Raw genomic sequence first — 20,138 nt, 5'->3', positions numbered from 1 at the left:
ACACAGTGACACACACACAGTGACACACACACAGTGACACACAGTGACACACACACAGTGACACACACACACAGTGACACACACACAGTGACACACACACAGTGATACACACACACAGAGACACACACAGTGACACACACACAGTGACACACACAGTGACACACACACAGTGACACACACACAGTGACACACACACAGCGGTCATTCCGCTGCACGTGGAGCCCCCCCCCCGAGCACGTGGAAGCTCCACCAAGCGCCTCGTGATTGGTTGCGCGAGCGCTTCTTGTGGCGGGCGGTGGCGCAGCGGTTAGCGCACTTCGCGACACACGCCGGGCGACCCGAGTCCGATTCGCGCCCACGACCAACATCAGTGACGATGATAGTCACCGGTCCTCACGGCGCTCCCCTTGTGGGAGACGCAGCCTTAAATGAGCACTGACCGCTGGGGAGACAAAGGCGGCCGGGCGCGGTGCAAACCAGACCGATGCCTGCCGCGTGCAGCCGTCACAGACAGCTGCTGGGAGCCAGCGCCGTTCGTGGCGAGTAGCTACGAAGGCCGCCACTGTGACACACGAAGGGGCTGGCTGGTCAACAGCAACACGCCTGCCCCAGCCGCCTTTGTCTCTCCACGAGTCGCGGTGGCCGCCTCTCTCGCTCCGACGGCGGAGGAGACCCCAGCAGTTGAGTGGAAATGTAGCGCACGGGACAACAAAGACAAAGCTGCCCCGTGTAGCCTTTAGCGGCGTGTCAAGGGGCAAGTGCTGTTGGCGAGTAGCAAGCACATGAGGAGGGGGTGAGTAGGCAGCACCAATCCCGGCCGCCTTTGTCTCTCCAGCGCTGATGTGTAGATTCACGACCACAGCTCGTTCAGATCCACTGTCACGTGGTCGTGCTCGCGAACAGCACTTGGCCCAACAGTCTGTTATATATTATTAGTCTGTTATATAGTATTAGTCTGTTATATAGTATTAGTCTGTTAACAAGGCTCTTCGGGGGACCTTCGTCTGGGTGTAGTCGTGATCTCATCAAGGGCTGCGTGACGCTGCGTGGACGCCAACTGGTCTGTCTCCTACACACAGGCAAACTCCCGGGTCTTCTCGGCCACGGCCATGCCCTCCCTTCTCTGCGATTGCGAAACGTGGACCCCTCGAATGGGACAGCTGAGCCGGTTATACACATTGAGGCTGGCCTGCCCACGACCCATCCTGGGTTTAAGCTGCAGGCTGGATCGTGTGAGGAGCTCGCGGAGCCTGGAGAGATCTGGACACAGTCCCATCATCATGATCATCAGTGAGGCTGCCTCGGCTGGGTCACGGAGCCCGCATGCCCAGCCACCGCATGCCTGAACAGCTTTTGTTCGGCCGGATCGAGGGGACTAAACGGGCATGGCACGGGCTAGAGAAGAGATGGAGTGATGCGGTACAGGAGGACGGGGAGCTGAGTGGACTTGCCGATGACCGGTACCAGCGGTGTCAAGATCGGCCTCTGTGGAGGAGGAGGCTCGTGAAGGACGCTACTGGGCAGTTGGAGGCAGTCGCCCTCCAGCAACAACGGAGGGCGGAGGAGCGACGCTCACAACAACAAGCGAGGCGCCGGGTGGCTAAAACACAGAAAGTTGGCACAGTAGGGGGCACAGGTGGTGCATCTGCCAGTCATCTCAGTCAGTCGACCCATGGTACCTGCTGGGTCTGTCCCGTGAACTGCTGCCAGCGAGCCATCCACATTTCACGTGGCATCAAAGTGCACCTAGCCTGGCACAAGTGATGTGTCGAACGTCACCGCTGCTTCGTGGCGAATGGGGGCTGGTGTGTGTTAGGTGTTTAACGGGGTGTGCAGTCGGAGTGTGCGTGCCTGTGGAAGCTGAATGGCAGCACGTGTGTGTGTGTGCGAGATGGAATGTGTGTGGGTGTGTTTACGTGTTGCATGTGTGTATGTGCGTGTGTGCTGAGCGGTGGCGCAGCGATTAGCGCACTGCGCGGCTCGCGACCAACGACAGTGACACGAATCTGAACCGGTCTTGGGACTCTCCTAGGTCGACTCAGCCTCAAATAAGTACCTGGTATGATGTGCAAACATCGCCACTGGGGAGACAAAGGCGGCCGGGTGTGGAGTTGACCACCCACCCCCTTCGTGTGCCGTGCCGGCCTTCATAGGTGCTGCTCACTAACTGCACTTGCCCCAACAGTCTGTTAAGGCAATAGGGGTATCTTTGTCTTTGTGTGCAGAGCGGTGGCGCAGCGGTTAGCGCACTGCGCCGCTCGTCACCAAAAAACAGTGACAAGTATCTGACAAGGTCCTGGGCCTCCTCTAGGTCGACTCGGCCTTAAATTAGTAATTTGGGTGAAGACAAAGGTGGCCCATCGTGGTGGTGGCCTTCATAGGTGCTACTCGCTAACAGCACTTTCCCCAACAGTGATGTTCACCATTGACGTACTTTGCACTCCTTTTCGTGCTGTTGGCATCGTGTGTTGTTGGTATCGTGTGTTGTTGGTATTGTGTGTTGTTGGTATCGTGTGTTGTTGGTATCGTGTGTTGTTGGTATCGTGTGTTGTTGGTATCGTGTGTTGTTGGCATCGTGTGTTGTTGGTATCGTGTGTTGTTGGTATCGTGTGTTGTTGGTATCGTGTGTTGTTGGTATCGTGTGTTGTTGGCATCGTGTGTTGTTGGTATCGTGTGTTGTTGATACTTTTTAAACCACCCCCTACTGTTTCTAGATTTGAAGCTTTCGTGACTGCAAGGAATCATATTCTTAGGTTTTTTCGGTAAAGTCACCGTGTAGGTAAAACATCAAAATTAATGAAAATAAAATAAAATAAAAACAAAAATCACGACGTTTCGGAGGCAACACAAGTCTCCGTCATCAGGTGGGACCGTCACAGCCAGATTAGCTGCATCAAGTGAGGCAATGATTCAAGATGTAATCCCTTAAAAGCGAGTTGAGGGGGGAGGAGAGAGGGATTACATCTTGAATCATTGCCTCACTTGATGCAGCTAATCTGGCTGTGACGGTCCCACCTGATGACGGAGACTTGTGTTGCCTCCGAAACGTCGTGATTTTTGTTTTTATTTTATTTTCATTAATTTTGATGTTTTACCTACATGGTGACTTTACCGAAAAAACCTAAGAAGATCACCCCCTACTGGACATCTGTGGAAAAAACAGAGCTTTGTAGATCATCGGATTTCTCCTACAGGATAGTGTGGTGATGCAGCAGGCTACACGGGGGATCTTTATCTGTGCTTTGTTTTGTGTGTGTTATGGCAATGCGCCTCGTTTTATCAGCGGAGCACTCGCTGAACCGGTTTGAGTGAATTTTCACTCCCCTCCAGGCACGTTCCAGCACAGGGACAACACGGAGACACGCGTCTCATACACACGGAAACACGAGTTTCACGCACACACACACACGTTACACACACACACAGACACACACACATACACACACACACGTCACACACACACGCGTCTCATACACACGGAAACACGAGTTTCACGCACACACACACACGTTACACACACACACAGACACACACACATACACACACACACGTCACACACACACGCGTCTCATACACACGGAAACACGAGTTTCACGCACACACACACACGTTACACACACACACAGACACACACACATACACACACACGTCACACACACACGCGTCTCATACACACGGAAACACGAGTTTCACACACACACGTCACTCACACACACACACACGTCTCACACACACAGACACACACACACGTCCTGTACACACACACACAGACACGCACACACGCGTCTCACACACACATACACACGGAAACACGAGTTTCATACACACACACGTCACACACACACACATCACACACACACAGACACACACACACACACGTCACACACACACACATCACACACACACAGACACACACACACACATACACACGGAAACACGAGTTTCACACACACACACACGTCACTCACACACACACACACGTCTCACACACACAGACACACACACACGTCCTGTACACACACACACAGACACGCACACACGCGTCTCACACACACATACACACGGAAACACGAGTTTCATACACACACACGTCACACACACACAGACACACGGAAACATGAGTTTCACACACACACACGTCACACACACACACATCACACACACACAGACACACACACACACATACACACGGAAACACGAGTTTCACACACACACACACGTCACTCACACACACACACACGTCTCACACACACAGACACACACACACGTCCTGTACACACACACACAGACACGCACACACGCGTCTCACACACACATACACACGTTGAGATACTTGGAGACACGTGGAGACACGTAGACAAACGTGTCCTACACACAACAACCTCCACTCGCAACTAAATAGCGGTGACGTCACCACGGCGCTTGTGCCAGGCTATGTGCACTCGAACGCACGCTGGCAGGAGGTCACGGGACAGACCCAGGTGCCATGGGATGCCCCACATGTGCCCCCTACTGTGCCAATTTTCTGTGTTTTATCCGACCGGCGCTCCACTCGTTGTTGTGAGCGTCACTCCTCCGCCCTCCGTTGTTGTTGGAGGGCGACTGCCTCCAACTGCCCAGTAGCGTCCTTCACGAGCCTCCTCCACTGAGGCCGATCTTGACACCGCTGGTACCAGTCATCGGCAAGTCCACTCAGCTCCACGTCCTCCTGTACCACATCACTCCATCTCTTCTCTAGCCCGTGCCGCACCCGTTTAGCCCCCTCGATCCGACAAAAGTTGTTTAGGCATGCGGTGGCTGGGCATGCGGGTTACATGACCCAGTCAATGCAGCCTTGCCTGTAGGAGGCGCCCACTGATGGGAATGTGACCAGATCTTTCGAGGATTTGTAAGCTTCTCACACAATTCAGCCTGGTGGTTAAACCCAGGATGGACCGTAGGCAGGCCAGGCTGAATGTTTCTAACTGGCGCAGATGTTCTATTAGATGGGTCCACGTTTCGCGGGCGTAGAGAAGGGAGGACATGACCGTCGCCGAGAATATCCAAAGCTTTGTGTGGAACAACGGAGCAGGTAGCCTCCACGTAGCGTTACGCAGCCGATGAAACGACAATGCCGCCTGACTTACTCGGAGTGAGACCTCTGCTGTCAAACCGAAGCAGGCCATTAGCACCGTGCCCAGCAGTGGAAACCTCTCACACGCGGAGGCAGACGCGTGCCTCCACTGCGAGCCGTGAGCACGTGGTGACATCCGAGTGCCGTCACAGCGGAAGAGTCACGGAGGAAGAGTCACGGAGGGAGTCACGGGAGAGCGCCGAGTGCTTTATTCATCTGGGGAGTGTTTACACTGGGCGGATAATCCCATTAGCCTCACCACTCACCCCTCTGTCCCCCCACCCCTCTAACCCCTCACCCCTCTGACCCCTCACCGCTCTGACCCCTCACCGCCCTGACCCCTCACCCCTCTGTCCCCCCACCCCTCTAACCCCTCACCCTCACCTCTCTGACCCCTCACCCCTCTGTCTCCTCACCCCTCTGACCCTTCACCCCTCTGACCCCCCACCCCTCTGACCCCCCACCCCTCTGCCCCCTCACCCCTCTGACCCCCCACCCCTCTGACCCCCCACCCCTCTGTCTCCTCACCCCTCTGCCCCCTCACCCCTCTGACCCCTCACCCCTCTGACCCCCCCACCCCTCTGACCCCTCACCCCTCTGACCCCTCACCCCTCTGACCCCCCACCCCTCTGACCCCTCACCCCTCTGACCCCTCTGACCCCTCACCCCTCTGCCCCCTCACCCCTCTGACCCCTCACCCCTCTGACCCCCCACCCCCCTCTCCTCCGCGTCTTGGTCGAGCTCGGCCATCTCCTCCAGGTGTGCGGCCGTGATATCCTGCAGAGGGCATCAACATCACCATCAACATCACCACCAACATCACCACCAACATCACCATCAACATCACCATCAACATCACCACCAACATCACCACCAACATCAACATCACCATCAACATCAACATCACCATCAACATCACCACCAACATCACCATCAACATCACCATCAACATCACCACCAACATCAACATCACCATCAACATCAACATCACCACCAACATCAACATCACCATCAACATCACCATCAACATCACCACCAACATCACCACCAACATCAACATCACCATCAACATCATCACCATCAACATCACCACCAACATCACCATCACCACCAACATCAACATCACCATCAACATCACCATCAACATCACCACCAACATCACCACCAACATCAACATCACCATCAACATCACCACCAACATCACCACCAACATCAACATCACCATCAACATCACCATCAACATCACCACCAACATCACCACCAACATCAACATCACCATCAACATCACCATCAACATCACCATCACCATCAACATCACCATCAACATCACCACCAACATCACCACCAACATCAACATCACCGTCAACATCACCACCAACATCACCACCAACATCAACATCACCATCAACATCACCACCAACATCAACATCAATATCAACATCACCACCAACATCACCATCAACATCACCATCAACATCACCACCAACATCACCATCACCACCAACATCACCATCAACATCACCATCACCATCAACATCACCACCAACATCACCACCAACATCAACATCACCATCAACATCACCACCAACATCAACATCAATATTAACATCACCACCAACATCACCATCAACATCACCATCAACATCACCACCAACATCACCATCACCACCAACATCACCATCAACATCACCATCACCATCAACATCACCACCAACATCACCACCAACATCAACATCACCATCAACATCACCACCAACATCACCACCAACATCAACATCACCATCAACATCACCATCAACATCACCACCAACATCAACATCAACATCACCATCACCACCAACATCACCATCAATATCAATATCACTATCAACATCACCCCCAACATCAACATCAATATAACCACCACAAACATCACTATCAACATCAATATCACCATCACCATCAACATCACCTTCAACATCACCACCAAGATCAACATCACCACCAACATCACCACCACAAACATCACTATCAACATCACCATCAACGTCACCATCAATATCGCCATCAACATCACCAACAACATCAACATCACTGTCAACATCACCACTAACATGACCATCAACATCACAATCAAATCACCATCAACATCACCAACATCACCATCAACATCGCCATCAACATCACCACCAACATCACCACCAATATCATCATCATCATCACAATGAACATTACCACTAACATCCTACACCATCACCATGAACATCACCAATAAGATCATACAAATCATTATCAACACTACCACTAACATCAATACCATCATTATCAACATCACCAGCATCATCAACATCACAAACACCATCAATGACCACTAACATCAACATCAGAACCACCATCAACATCAGCATCATCATCACATTACCACCATCAACATCAGAACCATCTTTACTTAAAACATTCGTGACTGCAGGAATTCATATTCTTTGGGTCTTTCTGGAAAGTCACGTAGATAGGTTCAAAGAAAATAACAAAAAACTACGACGTTTCGATCGCAACACAAGCGGTCGTCATCAGGAAAAGGGGATTGGCTTCTAAAGGCAAACTGTTTTCAAGGTTAGAAATGGGCGTCGCCCAAATGTCAGCAGCCAATGTTAATGTAAGTGGTGGGCAGCGGCCGTGGTGGGTTTTCCACCAATCAAAAGGCTGCCAAGTAAAAATGATCATGTTAACGCAAGATCGTACAGCAGCCTCCACGGCGAGCACGCTGAGGTGGCTATGTTAATGTGAGAGAGTAGCATGTTAATGTGAGAGATGAGCGTGTTAATGTGAGAGAGTAGCATGTTAATGTGAGAGATGAGCGTGTTAATGTGAGAGATTAGCATGTTAATGTGAGAGATGAGTGTGTTAATGTGAGAGAGTAGCATGTTAATGTGAGAGATGAGCGTGTTAATGTGAGAGATGAGCATGTTAATGTGAGAGAGTAGCATGTTAATGTGAGAGATGAGCATGTTAATGTGAGAGAGTAGCATGTTAATGTGAGAGATGAGTGTGTTAATGTGAGAGATTAGCATGTTAATGTGAGAGATGAGTGTGTTAATGTGAGAGATTGGCATGTTAATGTGAGAGATGAGTGTGTTAATGTGAGAGATTAGCATGTTAATGTGAGAGATGAGTGTGTTAATATGAGAGATTGGCATGTTAATGTGAGAGATGAGCATGTTAATGTGAGAGATGAGCGTGTTAATGTGAGAGATTGGCATGTTAATGTGAGAGATGAGTGTGTTAATGTGAGAGATTGGCATGTTAATGTGAGAGATGAGCATGTTAATGTGAGAGATGAGCGTGTTAATGTGAGAGATGAGCGTGTTAATGTGAGAGATGAGCGTGTTGATGTGAGAGATGAGCATGTTAATGTGACAGATGAGCATGTCAATGTGACAGATGAGCATGTTAATGCGAGAGATTAACGTGTTAATGTGAGAGATGAGCATGTTAATGTGAGAGATTAGCATGTTAATGTGAGAGATGAGCGTGTTAATGTGAGAGATGAGCGTGTTAATGTGAGAGATGAGCGTGTTAATGTGAGAGATGAGCATGTTAATGTGAGAGATGAGCGTGTTAATGTGAGAGATGAGCGTGTTGATGTGAGAGATGAGCGTGTTAATGTGAGAGATGAGCGGGTTAATGTGAGAGATGAGCGTGTTAATGTGAGAGATGAGCATGTTAATGTGAGAGATTAGCATGTTAATGTGAGAGATTAGCATGTTAATGTGAGAGATTAGCGTGTTAATGTGAGAGATGAGTGTGTTAATGTGAGAGATGAGCATGTTAATGTGAGAGAGTAGCGTGTTAATGTGAGAGATTAGCATGTTAATGTGAGAGATTAGCGTGTTAATGTGAGAGATGAGTGTGTTAATGTGAGAGATGAGCATGTTAATGTGAGAGATGAGCATGTTAATGTGAGAGAGTAGCATGTTAATGTGAGAGATGAGCATGTTAATGTGAGAGATTAGCATGTTAATGTGAGAGATGAGTGTGTTAATGTGAGAGATTGGCATGTTAATGTGAGAGATGAGCATGTTAATGTGAGAGATGAGCGTGTTAATGTGAGAGATTGGCATGTTAATGTGAGAGATGAGTGTGTTAATGTGAGAGATTGGCATGTTAATGTGAGAGATGAGCATGTTAATGTGAGAGATGAGCGTGTTAAAGTGAGAGATTAGCGTGTTAATGTGAGAGATTAGCATGTTAATGTGAGAGATTAGCGTGTTAATGTGAGAGATTATCATGTCAATGTGAGAGATTAGCGTGTTAATGTGAGAGATGAGCATGTTAATGTGAGAGATGAGCGTGTTAATGTGAGAGATTAGCATGTTAATGTGAGAGATTAGCGTGTTAATGTGAGAGATTAGCGTGTTAATGTGAGAGATTAGCGTGTTAATGTGAGAGATTAGCATGTTAATGTGAGAGATTAGCATGTTAATGTGAGAGATGAGTGTGTTAATGTGAGAGATTGGCATGTTAATGTGAGAGAGTAGCATGTTAATGTGAGAGATGAGCATGTTAATGTGAGAGATGAGCATGTTAATGTGAGAGAGTAGCATGTTAATGTGAGAGATGAGCATGTTAATGTGAGAGATGAGCATGTTAATGTGAGAGATGAGTGTGTTAATGTGAGAGATGAGCATGTTAATGTGAGAGAGTAGCATGTTAATGTGAGAGATGAGTGTGTTAATGTGAGAGATGAGCATGTTAATGTGAGAGAGTAGCATGTTAATGTGAGATATGAGCGTGTTAATGTGAGAGATTGGCATGTTAATGTGAGAGATGAGCATGTTAATGTGAGAGATTGGCATGTTAATGTGAGAGAGTAGCATGTTAATGTGAGAGATGAGCATGTTAATGTGAGAGATGAGCATGTTAATGTGAGAGAGTAGCATGTTAATGTGAGAGATGAGCATGTTAATGTGAGAGATGAGTGTGTTAATGTGAGAGATGAGCATGTTAATGTGAGAGATTAGCATGTTAATGTGAGAGATGAGCATGTTAATGTGAGAGATGAGTGTGTTAATGTGAGAGATGAGCATGTTAATGTGAGAGATGAGCATGTTAATGTGAGAGATGAGCATGTTAATGTGAGAGATGAGTGTGTTAATGTGAGAGATGAGCATGTTAATGTGAGAGAGTAGCATGTTAATGTGAGAGATGAGTGTGTTAATGTGAGAGATGAGCATGTTAATGTGAGAGAGTAGCATGTTAATGTGAGATATGAGCGTGTTAATGTGAGAGATTGGCATGTTAATGTGAGAGATGAGCATGTTAATGTGAGAGATGAGCGTGTTAATGTGAGAGATTAGCGTGTTAATGTGAGAGATGAGCATGTTAATGTGAGAGATGAGCGTGTTAATGTGAGAGATGAGCGTGTTAATGTGAGAGATTAACGTGTTAATGTGAGAGATGAGCATGTTAATGTGAGAGATGAGCGTGTTAATGTGAGAGATTGGCATGTTAATGTGAGAGATGAGTGTGTTAATGTGAGAGATTGGCATGTCAATGTGAGAGATTAGCGTGTTAATGTGAGAGATTAGCATGTTAATGTGAGAGATTAGCATGTTAATGTGAGAGATTAGCATGTTAATGTGAGAGATTAGCATGTTAATGTAAGAGATTAGCATGTTAATGTGAGAGATTAGCGTGTTAATGTGAGAGATTAGCATGTTAATGTGAGAGATTAGCGTGTTAATGTGAGAGATTTGCATGTTAATGTGAGAGATTTGCATGTTAATGTGAGAGATTTGCATGTTAATGTGAGAGATTTGCATGTTAATGTGAGAGATTTGCATGTTAATGTGAGAGATTAGCATGTTAATGTGAGAGATTAGCATGTTAATGTGAGAGATTTGCATGTTAATGTGAGAGATTAGCGTGTTAATGTGAGAGAGAAGCATGTTAATGTGAGAGATTAGCGTGTTAATGTGAGAGATTAGCATGTTAATGTGAGAGATTAGCGTGTTAATGTGAGAGATTAGCGTGTTAATGTGAGATATTAGCGTGTTAATGTGAGAGATGAGCATGTTAATGTGAGAGATTTGCATGTTAATGTGAGAGATTAGCGTGTTAATGTGAGAGATTGGCATGTTAATGTGAGAGATTAGCGTGTTAATGTGAGAGATTAGCGTGTTAATGTGAGAGATTGGCATGTTAATGTGAGAGAGTAACGTGTTAATGTGAGAGATTAGCATGTTAATGTGAGAGATTAGTGTGTTAATGTGAGAGATTAGCATGTTAATGTGAGAGATTAGCGTGTTAATGTGAGAGATTGGCATGTTATTGTGAGAGATTAGCGTGTTAATGTGAGAGATTGGCATGTTAATGTGAGAGAGTAACGTGTTAATGTGAGAGATTAGCATGTTAATGTGAGAGATTAGCGTGTTAATGTGAGAGATTAGCATGTTAATGTGAGAGATTAGCGTGTTAATGTGAGAGATTAGCGTGTTAATGTGAGAGATTAGCGTGTTAATGTGAAAGATTAGCATGTTAATGTGAGAGATTAGCGTGTTAATGTGAGAGATTAGCATGTTAATGTGAGAGATTAGCGTGTTAATGTGAGAGATTAGCGTGTTAATGTGAGAGATTAGCATGTTAATGTGAGAGATTAGCGTGTTAATGTGAGAGATTGGCGTGTTAATGTGAGAGATTGGCGTGTTAATGTGAGAGATTAGCGTGTTAATGTGAGAGATGAGCGTGTTAATGTGAGAGATTAGCGTGTTAATGTGAGAGATTAGCATGTTAATGTGAGAGATTAGCGTGTTAATGTGAGAGATTAGCGTGTTAATGTGAGAGATTAGCGTGTTAATGTGAGAGATTAGCATGTTAATGTGAGAGATTAGCGTGTTAATGTGAGAGATTAGAGTGTTAATGTGAGAGATTAGCATGTTAATGTGAGAGATTAGTGTGATAATGTGAGAGATTAGAGTGTTAATGTGAGAGATTAGCGTGTTAATGTGAGAGATTGGCGTGTTAATGTGAGAGATTAGCGTGTTAATGTGAGAGATTAGCGTGTTAATGTGAGAGATTAGCGTGTTAATGTGAGAGATTAGCATGTTAATGTGAGAGATTAGTGTGATAATGTGAGAGATTAGAGTGTTAATGTGAGAGATTAGCGTGTTAATGTGAGAGATTGGCGTGTTAATGTGAGAGAGTAGCGTGTTAATGTGAGAGATTAGCATGTTAATGTGAGAGATTAGCATGTTAATGTGAGAGATTGGCATGTTAATGTGAGAGATTATCATGTTAATGTGAGAGATTGGCATGTTAATGTGAGAGATTAGCGTATTGTGAAAGATTGGCATGTTAATGTGAGAGATTAGTGTGTTAATGTGAGAGATTGGCATGTTAATGTGAGAGATTGGCATGTTAATGTGAGAGATTAACGTGTTAATGTGAAAGATTGGCATGTTAATGTGAGAGATTAACGTGTTAATGTGAGAGATTGGCGTGTTAATGTGAGAGATTAGCGTGTTAATGTGAGAGATTGGCATGTTAATGTGAGAGATTAGCGTATTGTGAAAGATTGGCATGTTAATGTGAGAGATTAGTGTGTTAATGTGAGAGATTGGCATGTTAATGTGAGAGATTGGCGTGTTAATGTGAGAGATTGGGGTGTTAATGTGAGAGATTAGCATGTTAATGTGAGAGATTAGCATGTTAATGTGAGAGATTAGCATGTTAATGTGAGAGATTATCATGTTAATGTGAGAGATTGGCATGTTAATGTGAGAGATTAGCGTATTGTGAAAGATTGGCATGTTAATGTGAGAGATTAGTGTGTTAATGTGAGAGATTGGCATGTTAATGTGAGAGATTGGCATGTTAATGTGAGAGATTGGCATGTTAATGTGAGAGATTAACGTGTTAATGTGAAAGATTGGCATGTTAATGTGAGAGATTAACGTGTTAATGTGAGAGATTGGCGTGTTAATGTGAGAGATTGGCATGTTCATGGCAGATCGCAGAGCAGCAACCTCGAGCTGGGCGCGCGAGGTGGCTGTGTTGGTGTGAGACATTTAACCTGTTAATGTAAAATTAGAGAGCCGAAAATTACAACTAACATCGGAAGGTGGTAGGATGGGAACATGACAGCCAATTATGACTTCAACTGGTTAATAACGTCCGTCCAATGATTGCTCAGTTGGCACCCGCCACCGCCGCGGTCGCTGCCCACCGCTCACATTAACATTGGCGGCTGACATTTGGACCACGCTCATTTAAAACCTTTAAAACAGTTTGCCTTTAGAAGTTAACCCCCTATTCCTGATGACGACCGCTTGTGTTGTGATCGAAACGTCGTAGTTTTTTTCATATTCTTTGAACCTATCTACGTGACTTCACGGAAAGACCCAAAGAATATCAGGACCATCATCAAAATCATCGTCATCATCATAAACATTAACATCATCATCACCACCACCACCATGCCCACCACCACCACCACCAACATCCTCATGACCATCGACATCATCACCACCAAGTGAGCATCACGTGACTTCCACATGCACCTGCCTCTCACCTGCACGTGACGGTGCCACAGCTCGAGGTGTCGCCGTTGTGGGATCACGTGACCCTGCTCCAGTGCCCGGCGCAGCTCCTCCTGCACGTGCAGCACTGAGAGTGGGGGAGAAGCGGGGGGGGGGGGCAGCAGAGTGGATTACAGATGTCCAGTGGGGGGCACGGGGTCAGAACGTGACACCGACAAACAATACAAAAACACGACAGGACGATAGGAGTGCAGAGTTTAGGGAAGGTACAGAGATTACTTACAACAGACGCACAAATACAACTGTAATATGAGGATATATCCGGCTCACTGACGTATCACAACTCGTCATGGTGATTGGCTCTGCCAGTCCTGGTTTACAGCCAATGGGGGGAAGCCTGGTGGCATGGCCCTGATGTGATGGAAAGGTGACAGCTATAAGGATTGGTTCTGCTGGCTTTGGCCACAGCCAATGGGGAGATGAGTCAGGGGCGTGGTCTCGGGGGCTGACGAGGGAGCCTGGAAGATTCCATGCAGGCTAACGAGGATTGGCGGAAACGTACCACGTGACCCGAGTATTAAATAGGGGTGGAGACGAACGACACGTGGTCAGAACGGGAACGAACGGAGGAAGGGGGCCACGCGGGAGCGGGGCTCCGAGTTGCCACGTGGCAGTGCGTCTCTCTCTCTATCTGTCCCTCTCACGCTGCTGATAGGCAGTAACTGTAACATAAGTTGAATAACAGACGGATTCCAGAAGTCGTCTCAACGAGCTTTATTACACAACTAACACTGCTTTATCTCACCAGGTAAAGCCCACGAAGATAGTAACTTGTTTATCAGTACAGCATAATGGCAGAGGAGAGAGTGCAGGAGGAGTGTGCAGAGAATGTGTAGGTGGAGGGTGCAGGAGGAGGGTGCAGGAGGAGGGTGTAGGAGTAGGGTGCAGGAGGAGGGTGCAGGAGGAGGGTGCAGGAGGAGGGTGCAGGAGGAGGGTGCAGGAGGAGGGTGCAGGAGGAGGAGGGTGCAGGAGGAGGGTGCAGGAGGAGGGTGCAGGAGGAGGGTGCAGGTGGAGGGTGCAGGAGGAGGGTGCAGGAGGAGGAGGGTGCAGGAGGAGGGTGCAGGAGGAGGGTGCAGGAGGAGGGTGCAGGAGGAGGGTGCAGGAGGAGGGTGCAGGAGGAGGGTGCAGGAGGAGGGTGCAGGAGGAGGGTGTAGGTGGAGGGTGCAGGAGTAGGGTGCAGGAGTAGGGTGCAGGAGGAGGGTGCAGGAGGAGGGTGCAGGAGGAGGGTGCAGGAGGAGGGTGCAGGAGGAGGGTGTAGGAGGGGAGTGCAGGAGGAGGGTGCAGGAGGAGGGTGCAGGAGGGGAGTGCAGGAGGAGGGTGCAGGAGGAGGGTGCAGGAGGAGGGTGCAGGAGGAGGGTGCAGGAGGAGGGTGTAGGAGTAGGGTGCAGGAGGAGGGTGCAGGAGGAGGGTGCAGGAGGAGGGTGCAGGAGGAGGGTGCAGGAGTAGGGTGCAGGAGGAGGGTGCAGGAGGAGGGTGCAGGAGGAGGGTGCAGGAGGAGGGTGCAGGAGGAGGGTGCAGGAGGAGGGTGCAGGAGAGGAGTGCAGGAGGGGAGTGCAGGAGGAGGGTGCAGGAGGAGGGTGCAGGAGGAGGGTGTAGGAGTAGGGTGCAGGAGGAGGGTGCAGGAGGAGGGTGCAGGAGGAGGGTGCAGGAGGAGGGTGCAGGAGGAGGGTGCAGGAGGAGGGTGCAGGAGGGGAGTGCAGGAGGAGGGTGCAGGAGGAGGGTGCAGGAGGAGGGTGTAGGAGTAGGGTGCAGGAGGAGGGTGCAGGAGGAGGGTGCAGGAGGAGGGTGCAGGAGGAGGGTGCAGGAGGAGGGTGCAGGAGGAGGGTGCAGGAGGAGGGTGTAGGAGGGGAGTGCAGGAGGAGGGTGCAGGAGGAGGGTGCAGGAGGGGAGTGCAAGAGGAGGGTGCAGGAGGGGAGTGCAGGATGAGGGTGCAGGGCCGCTCACGCCGGCAGCCGATTCTCCGCATGTGTAGAAGGAAGCGGTTCCGTGCCGCCCTCAGCTCCTGCTCCCAGCGCTCCTTCTCCTCCTCCAGCGCCCGCACCACGGCAAGCGACTCCTGCAGGAGGGACCCCGCGGGGCCCCCTCGCTCCCCCACGGGGCCCTCTCGCTCCCCCGCGGGGCCCCCTCGCTCCCCCACGGGGCCCTCTCGCTCCCCCGCGGGGCCCCCTCGCTCCCCCGCGGGGCCCCCGTCCGAGCCCGCGAGCCCCCCTCTCGACTGCCCCCCGAGCCCCCGTGTCCGCTGCTCCCACTGAAAGAGGTCGTCCCGGGAGAGCGCGAAGTCGACGCGGAGACGAGAGGAGCCGCGAGCTCCGGGGACCAGGGACTCGAGTAGCGAGCCTGAGAACACCTCGTCACGCACACGCAGACACCTCGTCACACACACGCAGACACCTCGTCACACACACACCTCGTCACACAACAAACGCCATTCGCCACTAAGTGGCGGTGACGTCACCACGGTGGTTTTGCTAGGCTATGTGCACGTTGAGGCCACGTGAAGTGTCGAACGCCCACTGGCAGGAGGTCACAGGGCAGACCCAGGTGCCACGGGTCGACTGACTGAGATGACTGGCCGATGCACCACCTGTGTAGTGGCATAGTGTAGCAGCATAGCGCCGGCTGCTGGCAGGGAAGGGGATCTGCGGCGTATGGCAGCTCTGACGTCAGCAGGCCACGTGACACACCAGAGGGGGCTCGAGGGGAAAGGTCACAGAAGGGGCACACCAAGAACCCGCTGGTAGGTTCCAGAAGGGGGGCGTGGCCGGGGGCGGAGCGAGGCCACGTGACAGTATAAGAGGGGCCCCTGTGGGGACCTCGGGGCTGTCGTGTGGAGTGGGATCCCCGTCGTGCTGCTCAAGTCTTCGTCACCGTCCTTCTCGTCGTCTTCACCATCCTTCTCGTCATCTTCACCATCCTTCTCATCGTCGTCTCCATCTTCACCATCTCGGAGCGCCACCAGTCAGGCAGCCTGCCAACTGTCCTGAGTAGCGTCGCCGACAATAGACGGACGAATCACTAAGAGTGTTAACCCCGATGGTGCTTGTTGATAAAGAAGTGCCTCCAATTTCGATTTAAAGCTTTCGTGACTGCAGGGATTCATCTTCTTGGTTCTTTCGGTAAAGTCACGTAGAAGGGAAATAATAAAGTAATACAAATAAAACATAATAAAATTTATTTTATAATATTTTAATAATAAAAATCAAACATAATAACAAATATTTTATAATGTTGTATTTTTTTGTTTAATTATTTCCCTTAAATAATTAAATAATACTAAATTTGCGTTGTGAAATTTTTTTTATTATGCTACATTTATTTTATTTTATTATTTCCCTTCTACGTGACTTTACCGAAAGAATCAAGAAGAAAAAAGTGCCTCCAAGTCGTATCGTCTCCAAGTGAGTCACTGCACCTCACCTGTGCCCCCCACTGTGCCAACTCGCTGTGTTTTAGTCGCCCGGCGCTCTGCTCGTTGTTGTGAGCATCGCTCCTCTGCCCTCTGCTGTTTGTGGAGGGCGACTGCCTCCAACTGCCCAGTAGCAGCGTCCTTCACGAGCCTCCTCCACAGAGGCCGATCTTGACACTGCTGGCACCAGTCATCGGCAAGTTCACTCAGCTCCACATCCTCCTGTACCACATCACTCCATCTCCTCTCTAGCCCGTGCTGTGCCCGTTTAACTGCCTCTATCCGACCAAACAGAAACCGTTTTGGCATGCAGTGGCTGGGCATGCGAGCAACATGACCCAGTCAACGCGATCTTGCTGCCGGAGGAGCTCACCGATAGGAATGTGTCCAGATCGTTCCAGGGTCTACGAGCTTCTCCCACAATGTATCCTGGTTAAACTAAGGATGGATCATAGAGAGGCCAGCCTGAATTGTTCAAACCAGTGCAGATGTTCCTTGAGAGGGATCCATGACAGACCAGGTAGCTTCCACACAGCGTTACGCAGCTGATGAAAAGACAATGCCGCTCGACTGAATCGGAGTGAGACATCTGCCGTCAAAGCGGAGCTGGTCATAAGCACACTGCCCAGGTATAGAAACCTCTCCAATCTCTCCACAACTGCCTCATCACTCATGGGGAGTGGAGGGAGGAGAGTATTTGATGACACAAAATACCCAGGCAGGTGTTTAGTTTTGGTGGGGCTGATGGTAAGGCCCCACCTCTCAGAGCCAGCCGCCTGGGCGTCCTTACCGTACCTGCTACAGGTGCGGCTGCAGGGGCCACATCGCCGTCGACTGCCGCCGCGGAAATGGAGGCTTCCCGCCGCATCCATCCTCCGGCTACAATACCTCCTCCTCCTCCCACAATCCACAGGACCAGAGAGCCTAATGGCCACAGACAGAGCGATGAGAACCCCTGCAGTGGACCATTCTTCACGCACGAGCGAAACCGTCTCTACCCGTGGGGACGGTCCTGCCGCACACACTCGCTCGCGAGACATCATTTTTTGTTGATTAGGACGGTTTGTTCACGCCGTCACATTTCCTTTGTTACTGTTTATTGTTGTTGTTCGTTGCTCTTCCACAGTCACTGCTTATGATTACGCTAGTTCATGGGTCGGTCACAACACATACGCGCACGTTTGCATATATTGACAGCCGGGACGGCTGCGTCTTTATTCATGCGGGGGGGGGGGATGATGTAGAGTAGTGACATAGGCGGTGTGCACAGTTAACCGAGGGCAACTGAGGGCAAACAGGTGCACGTGAGGTTTGCACGGACAAACCGCCAGTTGTAAGAGGCGAAGCAGGTGCTAACGGGGTCGACCAGTTGTGCACGTTGAGACCCGAGGTGTTGCCAGGGAGACGGGAGATGAGGGTTGATTGATGGGCCAATAGGCGCCAGCCTGGCGAGAGCTTAAAGAGACGCACGAGAGGTCTCGGATAATTGGCAGGGGGATATAAGGGCATGTGAATGAGCGGAGCGGGGAGTTGTTGCCGGGGACCAAGTGTGAAGACATCACACCACTGCCGCTCCAGCCGTCAACGGGACCTCAACCCTCACGCCATTGCTGGGCGGGTGTTGGCTGATCCCCCCGCCTGGGACAGATGGGTGAGCGAGTCTGAGTGAGCGTAGGAGAGGGCAGCGGTGGAGATGTAGAGTCACTGTGCGCGGAGACGCTGTGTGCAAATATTCTGTGTGCGGAGACACTGTGTGTGAGACACTGTGTGCGGAGACGCTGGGTGCGGAGATGCTGTGTACGGAGACGCTGTGTGTGAGACACTGCATGCGGAGTCGCTGTGTGCGGAGACACTGTGTGCGGAGACGCTGGGTGCGGAGATGCTGTGTGTGAGACACTGTGTGCGGAGACGCTGTGTGTGAGACACTGTGTGCGGAGTCGCTGTGTGCGGAGACACTGTGTGCGGAGACGCTGGGTGCGGAGATGCTGTGTGCGGAGACGCTGTGTGTGAGACACTGTGTGCGGAGATGCTGTGTGCGGAGACGCTGTGTGTGAGACACTGTGTGCGGAGACGCTGTGTGTGAGACACTGTGTGCGGAGTCGCTGTGTGCGGAGACACTGTGTGCGGAGACACTGGGTGCGGAGATGCTGTTTGCGGAGATGCTGTGTGTGAGACACTGTGTGCGGAGATGCTGGGTGCAGAGATGCTGTGTGTGGAGACGCTGTGTGTGGAGACGCTGTGTGCGGAGACGCTGTGTGCGATGACGCTGAGTGTGGAGACGCTGTGTGTGAGACACTGTGTGCGGAGACGCTGGGTGCGGAGATACTGTGTGCGGAGACACTGTGTGTGAGACACTGTGTGCGGAGACGCTGGGTGCGGAGATGCTTTGTGCGGAGACGCTGTGTGCGGAGACGCTGTGTGCGGAGACGCTGTGTGTGGAGACGCTGTGTGTGGAGACGCTGTGTGTGGAGACGCTGTGTGTGGAGACGCTGTGTGTGGAGACGCTGTGTGTGGAGACGCTGTGTGCGAAGATGCTGTTTGCGGAGACGCTTTGTGCGGAGACGCTATGTGTGAGGACGCTGTGTGTGGAGTCGCTCAGAGCAGAGTTGCTGAGTGTAGGATAAGCGAGGTGAAAGGTAGATAAGAGTGGGGAAAAGTTACCATATAGATAGTTATAGGAGTGCCTACAACTGAAGCAAGAATAGGTGAATAAAGTGTAAGCAGGTGACTTGTTACAACGTGTCGGTGTGAGTCATTTTTGAAGATGGTACATTTGGTGTTGGAAGTGCCAACGAATCCTCGCCGTAATGTCCAAGTCGGCGATGAACCATGAGAACCCACCTGTTGCGTCGTCCGACGACGACGCCGAGCTCCGAGCGCCCGCTCCGACGACGTGCTTCAGTCGACTCAGGAGTGCGTGGCGAGTCCAGCCCAGCCACCTCCTCTGCAGAGCTGGCTGGACATCGCCGGCCACCTGGGGAGGTTGCTGTCAGCCGCCGCTCATCTTTGTGAGCGGATGACTGCTGCGACTTCCACTGGATGC

The 20,138-nt window shown here is 50.3% G+C and overlaps 1 protein-coding gene across 1 annotated transcript; it reads right to left on the bottom strand.

Moving 5' to 3' along the window:
* Positions 1–5,193: 5,193 nt before the first annotated feature.
* On the bottom strand, positions 5,194–17,963 carry LOC144738550 (uncharacterized). Its single transcript, XM_078621559.1, has 6 exons — positions 17,891–17,963; positions 16,558–16,632; positions 15,634–16,080; positions 13,662–13,756; positions 5,812–5,890; positions 5,194–5,222 (listed from the first exon to the last, which is right to left on the bottom strand). Exons 1-6 carry the CDS (start codon positions 17,961–17,963, stop codon positions 5,194–5,196), a joined length of 798 nt encoding a protein of 265 aa, XP_078477685.1.
* Between the last annotated feature and the right edge of the window lie 2,175 nt (positions 17,964–20,138).

Source organism: Lampetra planeri, unplaced genomic scaffold (genome assembly GCF_965212315.1).
Source record: "Lampetra planeri unplaced genomic scaffold, kcLamPlan1.2.h2 scaffold_1047, whole genome shotgun sequence".
NCBI classification, from domain to species: Eukaryota; Metazoa; Chordata; class Hyperoartia; order Petromyzontiformes; family Petromyzontidae; genus Lampetra; species Lampetra planeri.
This window is presented reverse-complemented; position numbering and strand designations above follow the sequence as displayed.

Excerpts from the sequence above, each read along its gene's own strand:
- LOC144738550 (XM_078621559.1), bottom strand. The coding sequence starts at position 17,963 with ATGCGGCGGGAAGCCTCCATTTCCGCGGCGGCAGTCGACGGCGATGTG. Across the intron at positions 13,757-15,633 it reads GCGGAGAATCGGCTGCCGGC|TGCTGCACGTGCAGGAGGAG; the intron begins GTGAGCGGCCCT and ends CCCCACTCTCAG. Across the intron at positions 5,891-13,661 it reads TGTGGCACCGTCACGTGCAG|GATATCACGGCCGCACACCT; the intron begins GTGAGAGGCAGG and ends TGCCCTCTGCAG.